Source organism: Etheostoma spectabile, chromosome 4, assembly GCF_008692095.1.
Source record: "Etheostoma spectabile isolate EspeVRDwgs_2016 chromosome 4, UIUC_Espe_1.0, whole genome shotgun sequence".
Lineage (NCBI taxonomy): Eukaryota > Metazoa > Chordata > Actinopteri > Perciformes > Percidae > Etheostoma > Etheostoma spectabile.
This window is the reverse complement of record NC_045736.1, coordinates 29980291-29990237: the sequence shown is the minus strand read 5'-3', so window position 1 is coordinate 29990237 and position 9947 is coordinate 29980291. Positions and strand designations below refer to the sequence as shown.

The following is a 9947-nucleotide window of genomic DNA, read 5'->3' as shown; positions in this document are numbered from 1 at the left end:
GAGATCTGAGGACCAGGTAACCATAGTCCACATAAATCCACCAGAGTTTGGAATTCCAACACAAAGGAAGCGGAAGTACTCTGACATCTGCGAAAAATACATGCATCTATCAGAATTTCCAATCCTGGAAGTGAAACATTGAGGATATAGACTATATCTAGACCAGTGGTTCTTAACCTTGTTGGAGGTACTGAACCCCACCAGTTTCATATGCGCGTTCGCCGAACCCTTCTGATGATGGCCAAGCGGGGCGTGTCATCACGAATCATATGAGTCGGGTGTGTGTCTTGACCTCCGCCGAACCCCTGAGACTGACTCACCGAACCCCTGGGGTTCGATCGAACCCAGGTTAAGAACCACTGATCTAGACTATATGGACTATATGCTAGCAAGGTGTGCTCAGAACATGCCAATAGAAAACTTTGGGAGAAAACAAGTAGTGATAGTGCTTTTTGGACTGAGGGAAGTTTTGTTTTTTTGTTGTTGACCTGACTGACTTGCTCTAAATACACTCATGAGACAAATTGGAGCTACCATTAGCGAGGATCTAAACAACTACTGGATGGATTGCCATGAAATATGGTATTAACATTCCAGATTAAATGTAATAAACTTTGCTCATTCCCTGACATCTCGTACCATCATTAGGGTAAAAGTAGTTTTGTCCAACACTTTTTCTTTATGACCAACTACTTGCAAAAATAATTAAAATGTGCGCCGTCTTTAGAATATATTAGCAAATATTAGCATGCTTGCACGCAAAACTGAGATGATAAACATTAAAATTGCTGAGGCTTTGTCAGCACTATCATTTCCACGTATCCCAACTGGATAGGACACACACACACACACACACACACACACACACGCACACTTAAGTGGTGATGATCCTTCTGTTGCAGGCAATTTCAACCACACGATTTCAATATCACACATTAAATATAACCACATATTATCTAGCGCTACTCCAAAAAGAGCAGGCCGTGTCATTTGAAATTGTGACACATGATTTAAAAAAAAAGAAAAAAAAAGTTGTCCTGAACAGACTGCTGGGCATGCTGAGGCGCTAAAAAAAGACTGAAAAGGTTATATCTAAATAACACTGTCATGAAAAATGAATCAATATGTAATCAATTATCAAAAATATTCTGTGATGTACTTCTTGTGTAAGCCGGTTTATTGTTCCGTTATCCATTATTTTAACATAACATTCTGCTTTTTTCCTGTGTCCTATAATCAAAAATACATAATAACTAACAACAGCATCACTAATTAAATAAATGTCCACCTTTAAAGCCAATTCATGGGACCTTTAAGTGAAATGTAGGCATAGTTCACAATGTTTTCAGCATTGAAAAACACACAGGCGGTTCATTAAAATTGACAGGGAAGATTTCAAAAGAGACTGAATCAAGCAGTAGGTTGCGACGATCCGCAGGGGCCGAACGAGACGGGCTGCGGTGTCCAGCAAAGTCGCGGATAAATGATTCAAAAGTGCAGCAAATCTAACAAAGTGGTGAACATCCGCGGGGGGAAAACAACCCTCTAGCTAGCTACAGGTGCCAAAGTACTGCTCCTTCAGATCCTGGAAATGCACCGCAGTCCTCTTGAGTACATATTAGTGAGGAAGACAAGGTTGGCAAAGAAGTAACCAGAGCTGACCCGTTAGGCTCTGTGGGAGATACAGTGAACCAGAACCGGGCCTCCGCTGCGTGGCCAGTCAGCTGATTAAGCCGGGGTCTCTGGAGGACTGGGCTGGAGAAAGAAGACATCCTTTGCTCGGCTCTCTGCTGATTATAAGGATCCCGAGGCAGACTCAGTAAGTACCTGGGTCTGTATTGAATGTTCACATTTGGCAGCTCATTTCTTGCAACTTTTAAGAGAATGAAAACTTGTCCTTTACATGATTTAAGAAGTGTTTGCTACTTCGATGAATGTTGTTTATCTGCTTTTTTTTGCGTGTGGCATGGGGTCATCCTCCTCTGTTTTTTCCCCGTGGAAATGGAGCTCATTTACATTGAAAATGGAAAAATATGACGTGGGTGGTAGGGCATTCATTTCGTTTAATATTAATGTCTTAGTTTGTGTGGCTGTTCAAATTCACCAGACATACTGTATGTGTGCATATATAGGTAAACTTGATTAGCACACATGCTCCTTTTTCAACAAAAGCACTTCTACCCATTTTACACCGCTACGCACACTCCCATTAACATTGCCCAGAAGACTTTGTTTTCCGTCATTCATTACTGTCTACCACAGGCGGAGGAGGCACCCCCCCCTCCGTGCCGCTCTAATGACACACCGTGCGGATAAACACCTTACACCGAAATGGAAAGCATGACAAAGACAACACCCAGGATGATCTGGTGGAGATAATGTCTGTACATTCCCGTACCATAAGTCCAGCTAAATGAAGCTTATTTCTGTGTGAGAGCTCTAAAAAAACACATTGCATGACTCTACAAAGAGTTGGATCCGTTGTCCATGCCGCAGCACCAGGCAGTAAATCTTGATGACATCGCAGGTTCCAATGCTGGCTCTCTCCGGCTGCGCGCATACATCTTTTTCAGAAAAAATGAAAGGAGGGGAATATTTCCTTGAATGCAAACGCTGAACTAACAAAGTAAAGCGCCTTGTCTCGCAGTTTCATCTCTCAATTCATCCAGGTAGGTCTTGAAAACCATGTTTTGGTGAAGACAGACTATTTATCAGCTCTCAGGTGGGTGGAGTTGACCTTGTAAGTATGGAAGAAATGTGACCCATTTTCTTGAAGCTCATTATCTAACTGGTTAGACAATCCTTTCAAACGAGAGCTCTTAAATTGCTTAATATTATAATCTTCATAGGTTTTTTTTGCCTTTTTGCTTTAAAACAACTATTTAAATGTGAGGAAATTATATTTAACCTATATGGATATATTTGTTGGCACTGTTTCCCATGTGTCCATGCAGTTGCAGTTATTTCAGGCAAAACAAATCTTATTCAAAAACTGTCCAAAAAAATACTATAGACAGTACATAACCAGAAAATGAACAGAACACGTGTTTCAATATCGAATAGATATAGACAAAGTTCCCAAACAATGCAAAAACAGAACCGGAAAATAAAATAACATTTGTAAAGGGTCGACCAGACTGGTTGTTATGACAACTGGATAAGCAGAAAGATATAGGGCGCCCGACGCAAGAGGGGCTAGTGTAAGACCGACGTAGTTGCCGTCATTTAAAAGCAAATGCACCTGCAGCCATCTTTGCGCCCATGGGCGTGCTGGTCTTACAGGGAGGTGTGTTCAGGTGCATTCTTGGCGTATTGCTTATCTTGAGGCAGCGGAAAGTGATGGCGCCATTGACCAACCAAAACCTGGTCTAAATTCAATAGCGTAGCATTTCATTGTTATTTTAAGGCCTGCTTCACCTCATAGCGTTTTGGCAAATCCGCCCTTCATATTAGCAATGCGCCAAGGTAAAAACGTGCCTGGCTTTTAAAAGGGAATGGGAGAATCCACACTCTGATTGGTTGATTGCACGTTACGCCCAAAACACACCTATGATTATTGAAGACACTTTTTGAACCATGTGCCTGGCGCACGGACCTTTTTTCCTGCCGTTAAATTAGCAAAAGTGCATTCCTACCATGCGCTTAGGTTGTTAAAATAGTATGCTGTACATTTAATTAATTAAATAAGACATTCAGTCCACCTCAAAATAATGCTTTTCCTTACAGATTTCAGGACAATTGTGCCATACACCATTATAATAATCTGATGATAATGAGCAACAGTATAGGGCTCTTCATATTGCAATTAGCCCCGAGCTAAGCCCAAGGCTAAGGGGGCAGTTAGCTCCAGGCTAAGAAAGCATTTACACTGGCACGTTCCAAGCAGGCTATTCCCGACTTTAGCCCGGGGCTTGCTGGCCCTGCTCCCCAACAAACCTCGGGGCTATCACCTGAAAATTGACTGAAAAAGTTGCCAGTGTGAAATGAACACGTTTTTGTTGTCCAATTTCACGACTTCTTGGTCACATCATCGGTGATAGTTTAGGCATTCTCCGTTCACATGCTTCCAACGGTTGGCATTGATTTGGGGGACGTCCTCCAACCTGCCAGTAGCTTTTAAACCATCTCAGGCTTATTCAAATTCCCAATCTAGCTAAAAGCTAAGAAAAGTGCAGTGCCTTGTTTTCCAATAGAGGAGATAATTAGCGTGAGGGCTTCTTATAGAAAAAGCCTCGCTAATGGCGACCATTTTAACCTTGCTGCTTGCTGTTGAGGAGTAGTCAGTCACGCGTCATTCTGGCAAACATTAGTCACGTGTTCCAAAAAACCTTTAACCCCGGGCTAGTAGGAGCGCAGTGTGAATTGTATAGCCCTGAGCTTAAGTAAACCCTTGGCTAACAATGTCTGTTTGGAAAGAGGCTGAGAGTAGCCCTGGGCTAATACTATGCACAGTGAAGAGCCCTGTACATGTATCAACAATCACTTCAACTGTTCTGTTCTTCTCATTCTGCTCCCCTTCGAGGAGGAATAAAATATATAATGGATAATTCTGTAATTTGCCTAGATAGAAGTTTTTTTGTCTTCACGTCAACCATGAAAAACACTATTATTGCTTTTTCTGACATTTCTGTCACTTTTTCAATATTGTGGATGCTTTTTTTGATGTTTTTTCCAAAGTTATTTGATATTTCTAACGCTGACATTTTCAGCTCTTATTTTGAAGGCCCGTGTTTTGTGATAAAAAAACTGAAAACGGGTCAATTTTGACCCGAGGACACCATGAGGTTCAAAAAGCACGGATTCGTTTACCTGAGTGGTGAGGCTGGAGATGTCCACGACCGTGACAGAGTTCCCGCAGCTTGCCCACACTGAGTCGTCTAACACCAACAGGGTCCGCACCGGCTCTGAGCCCAGGCTCACACATCTCCGGGAGTCTGGGTCCCAAAAATCATCTGGAGTAAAAAAAAATTAATAAAAAACACAGCTCAAAACTACAAACAAGATATCACAAGGATGTGAAAATAGCCTTAAAATGACTGGCTATCATCGCTGGTACCCTACAAGTTGGATTAATGAACTCCAAACGCATGTCCCCCTTCTTTATACACTGTCACATTGAGCGAGGCACTTAAATTAAATTCTTGCCACTTTTCACAGCAAGTAAGATTGGCGTTTGCTTTCAAAATTCTCTTAAAGATATTTAACGTTGTTGAGCAAATACTGGCACAGAGGGTTCACAGTGGAGGCTTGTTTTCTTTCACTGGAATGAACAAAAAAAAAACCAGCCATGTTAGGGAGTGTGAACAACAGGTTGACCAAATAAAGACTGAGACTTCCATCGGAATTGCCACGCACTGTGCCGCACAGTGTTTGCACCTTTGCCACCCACATGCTAATAAGTGGCGGTGTACACTTTAATCTACTTTCCACTTAGTTTCTCTCTCTCTTTCGCTGTATCGCTCTCTCTTTTCTGCTTCATCAGTGTGAAAAGGAAGCAGACCTTTTTTTTTTCCCTTTTGAGTCCAGGAGCACATTATAAAGTGAATTACATAAGCATTTCCTTTGCTATGCGTTAATGAAGCAAAATTAGAGAACAGAGTGCACCCAGCCATTTAATTAACATTTTGAGTTGTTTATTTCTGCCTTTCATTGCAGAATAGCTTAACAATGCCTTCTGACTTCTACAGTTAATTGCTTGGCATGTTATAAAGGTCCTTTTCCCACCTTTTCAAAATTCACTCTTGTAAATGCCCATCCGGACCCCTGCGCTGAGCCAGACAACCGCATCTCCCTCTTTAACGCAGCGGGCCACCCGACTTTTTTGTACCAAAAACTTAAAATATGAAATTGTCATTTGACATGATGTCTTGTGTGATGTGCATATCTCACTGATGAACGCTACAGCACATCATTCCCTAAGGAACAATGTGTTGGGTGTATCCATATGTTTTTTGATACAAGTCTCCATTGAAGCTTTGGCATTTCCTGGCTGCTTCAGACTTGTTTTTAGACGGTAGAATACTAGTCAAGGGCACACATCTTCAACAGATGTGCACACACGTCATGGCACCCTCCAGAGCTTTTCTCCTGCCCCCACCCCCCCCACCCCCCTTTTTTTTAACAAAGCATGAATGGTAATATTTAATCGGCATGCGGCAGCTTGGTGTAATTAATCATCCTTTCTGCTTGGGAGGAGAGAGGAGCACAGGAGGGAGGGGAGCCACGCTGACATGCTGTGGCCAGGTAAGAAGAACCCGGCGATGGAGCTATTGTGCTCCCGTTGTCTGTGAACACTGCAAACCACTGCTGAGATGGTGTTAAGCCCCCGTGGCCGTGTTGCACTGCCTGACTAAACACGGCGCACCATCTACCCCATAGCGAAGTGTTATTTTCATACTTACAGTGGGTTTGAAAATCAGTAGGAATGGGGGGGTACGGCGTCAAGAGACATAAATTCTTCGTTTTCTTTGGGCATTTTAGGCCTTTGTTTTTGATAGGAGAGCCGAAGCATGAAAGTGGAGAGAAAGAGAGAGAGAGAGAGGGGAAAGACATGCGGCAAAGGGCCGCAGGTCGGAATCGAACATGCGGCCGTTGCCATACTGTATGGTGATGTAACCAAGTGGTGTCCCATTTCATAGGGGTATGTTTTCACCCCTACCCCTTACCCCTTGGCACAAGGGGTAAGGGTTAGGGGTAAGATGGAGAAATGGGATTCAGCCTAAGCCTCTACAAATGGGCGCCCGCTCTACCAGGTGAGCTGCCCAGGCGCCCAACGGAAAGCAATCCCATGGCAATCGTTTGAAGACTCTAGGTCTAACATTAATATTATTTTATATATTAATATTGTTTTGAAAATGGGTCAACTGGAAAGTGTATCCCACATGACACACAATACTAATATTTTTTAAGCCAAATGAAAAAAAACGATGTTGTTTTTAACACAGAAGATCTTTACTAAATAGCTGTATCATAAATTCATGATGCATGACATCAGTAAAGCTCATTTGGACTAATTATTGCACAGTAGGAAAAAAATAAACATTTTTGATGAAGCCCCATTAAAATTAACTATAAAAAACCTTTTCGGTCCATTTCCCTTGTCACATTTCATTAAGAGACAAAAGCTCCGGTATCTATCTACAATGGCAAAAATAGATATGAAACATCGGATAACCTCGTATCTATGAATAACCAACAAAATGATTAAAAAATGTAATTTATTGTGGAACGAGTGCACGCTGTTTGTCTCATTGGGTTTGTATCACATTGGTAGAACAAACTCAACAATAACAAGGCTCATTTACTGTAACTACAAGCTTATAAAAAACAGCATTTAGTAAACGTATTACAGAGTTTGGAATCTTTTATTTTTTTGTAACCTTTATTTATTCAGGGGAGGGTCTCTGGGAAGCAGCCTCTCTTTTTGCAGGAACGCCCTGATGTTGGGGTTAAGGGCCTTGCTCAAGGGCACCTCAGTGGTGGTAATGAGAAAGTAATGAGATTTTTTTTTTTTTTTCTATCCTGTTGGTCTGGGGATTGAACCCACGACCCCAAGATCATCTCTCAATGCAAATCAAACCAGATATTGAGCTAACTGAAATAAAACCATGCCAATCTCTAGGTATGGTGAAGGGTATGTGATGATGTGGGGGGGGTAGTTTAATTCCAAAGACCAAGGGAACTTTAGGTTGTATAGTATCTTGGATCCATGTAATAACTGGCCTTTAAAATAAAAATGTGCCTGCCTCTATGGGAAGTTAACATAGAGGTGTGTATACTTATACCCCTCTGTATTTTAAGGATGAATTATGAAACATGGGACATGATGGTAAGCTGTCCATTGTGCCAATGGATGGTATGCACATGAGGTTTGCCTTGATGTTGAGAGTGGCGTGATAGCTGGATTTCAGATGTGGGAAGATGTACATTTCGGGACACATCATCAGTAGTGTACCTTTAAATCAGGGGGTGTTTTGGCCTTTCAAGACGAGACACCCTCATCAAAGGTGGCCAGCTACAGGGTGATCCAACCTGAGCTTGTGTCCCATGTCCAATCGTGAAAATTGCCTAGTTGTTGAAATGGCGCAGCCCACGGAACTATGCAAGGAAGGGGGGGCGTCCTCTTCCCTGAGTCAAGCCTAAAGCTGCCCGCATACATTGAACATTTATTTATTTCCAAATCAATTATTCATTCACAAAGAAAATTGGTATCCTTACAGTTAGATTTTCCCAAATGTTTTTGAATAAAGGCATGAAGATCAATTTCCAGAAGATGTTTTTTGTTATTCCTCTTTTTAAATCGACTTCAGCATGGGTGTGTAAACTTTCTCAAGCCACTGTATTTCTACTTGAGCCATCAGTCTGAAAACAAAGCGATCTCTGAAGCGCCTTACCGTTGTCACTCCTTCCGTACACCATCATGGTCCCGTTCCGCAGGCCTGCAAACAGGAAGCGGGGGGAGTGCTGCAGGCACAGCACGGGGCAGCCCTCCGGGTTGTGGAGGGTCAACAGGCATTGTGCTGAAGTGTCCACGCTGCCATAGACCAGGATGCTGGAAGAACCAAAGCAGCACGGGCCAACGTGATGAATGAGTGTCGTTTAAAATGACAGAGTGCTTCGTTTTCACGCAGTTGGATTTAACGGTGCACTTTGGAGCAAGGCCTTGTGCATGTGCAGCCACTCTGTCTTTCTCATGTTTGAAATACCATCTGAACTTTGCTGCGTCTCATTGTCACCTTAAGAATGACAAATGCACATCGCTGTTTGTTTCTCTGTCTGAGAAGAAATTGTTAAGCAGCATTGGAGGTGACAGTCTTTCCAGTGTGCTAAAATGCTGAAATTGTACTTTTATTGTCTTTGTTCTTTATTCCCTGGATAGGGACTGCAGATGAAAATGAGCCGGTATGGCTAAATCTGCCACATTTACATGTTGGACTCATGTGGATTAATGTCCCTTTTTAACCCTTGTGTTGTCCTCCCAGGTCCAAACTAAAAGTGAACAATTTTCTGATGCTTTTTCAACTCTTTTTTAATCACTTTTTGATGCTTTTTTTTTTTAGCATACTGTACACATCACTAACACCAATACATTTCCACTAGTTTTACACTATGTTCTTTTTCGAATTCACAGTCAAGAAACCTCATTTATATGAAATTCTATCATTTTTTTGTCTTTTGTTATTTTGGGGGGAAATAAAACATCCAAAATTCCATAATCGTTTAGCTTGCAAGAAGCGTTAAATGGAACCATCCATGTAATATTTGGACAATTTGGATCAAAGAATCCCAAATGTCTGATGCAGAAACTTTTAAAACGGGGCAAATTTGACCCGAGGGCAAAGGGAGGGGTTAATAAAGAATTTTTTTTTTTAAATCCCCAAAATATCAAGCAATGTATTCACAGTAACTGTGACACTGAGATTACACATATCCTCGGCTTTACACAGAAGGGACCAGAAGGTGTATTGGATTTGAAAGTGAAACTGTTAATCTTAGTAGCATTATTGATGCCTCGAGGGTAGCAACTCTGATTTCTTGCTTTGATGAAATATTGACAAGCAAATCTATACTAGAGATCTCAGGGGACCGTAACAAAGTATACCACAGGATATCATTTTACAGACAGAACATGTGAGGCCCACTGTGTTCAAACTATACTTTTGTGCCGTTTTATTTTATGTGATTATTTCCAATAAATCAATTGTGATAATCCAAAATCCTGGTTGCAGCTGTCGCCGTGGTCCTGCTACCCGTCCTGCTATGCCCTGCTACGCTCTGCTATGCCATGAACTACTGCAACTACTATTTTTAGTTCATTAGTTCATTACCCCCCCAACCGGCCCGCCAGACACCGCCTACCAAGAGCCTGGGGCTGGCCGAGGTTTTTTAATGTAATTTTTTTATTTTTATTTGTTTATTAATCCCCAATGGGGAAATTACAATTTACA

At 41.8% G+C, this 9947-nt stretch overlaps 1 protein-coding gene and 1 long non-coding RNA gene across 5 annotated transcripts in view; one reads left to right on the top strand and one right to left on the bottom strand.

Moving 5' to 3' along the window:
• LOC116687933 (uncharacterized) overlaps positions 1-1275 on the top strand; it is a 7491-nt gene extending 6216 nt beyond the window's left edge. Inside the window, exon 3 of the long non-coding RNA XR_004331663.1 lies at positions 1264-1275. This is a non-coding gene — a long non-coding RNA (uncharacterized LOC116687933). The remainder of the gene's footprint in view (positions 1-1263) is intronic.
• Positions 1-9947, bottom strand: part of arhgef10la (Rho guanine nucleotide exchange factor (GEF) 10-like a) — a 190549-nt gene that overhangs the window by 13591 nt on the left and 167011 nt on the right. For all 4 annotated transcript variants that reach the window (XM_032513643.1, XM_032513642.1, XM_032513644.1 and 1 more), the window contains 2 exons: positions 8394-8551; positions 4810-4952 (listed from right to left, as the gene is read on the bottom strand). In XM_032513643.1, coding sequence (XP_032369534.1) covers positions 4810-4952; positions 8394-8551 — 301 coding nt within the window. The remainder of the gene's footprint in view (positions 1-4809; positions 4953-8393; positions 8552-9947) is intronic.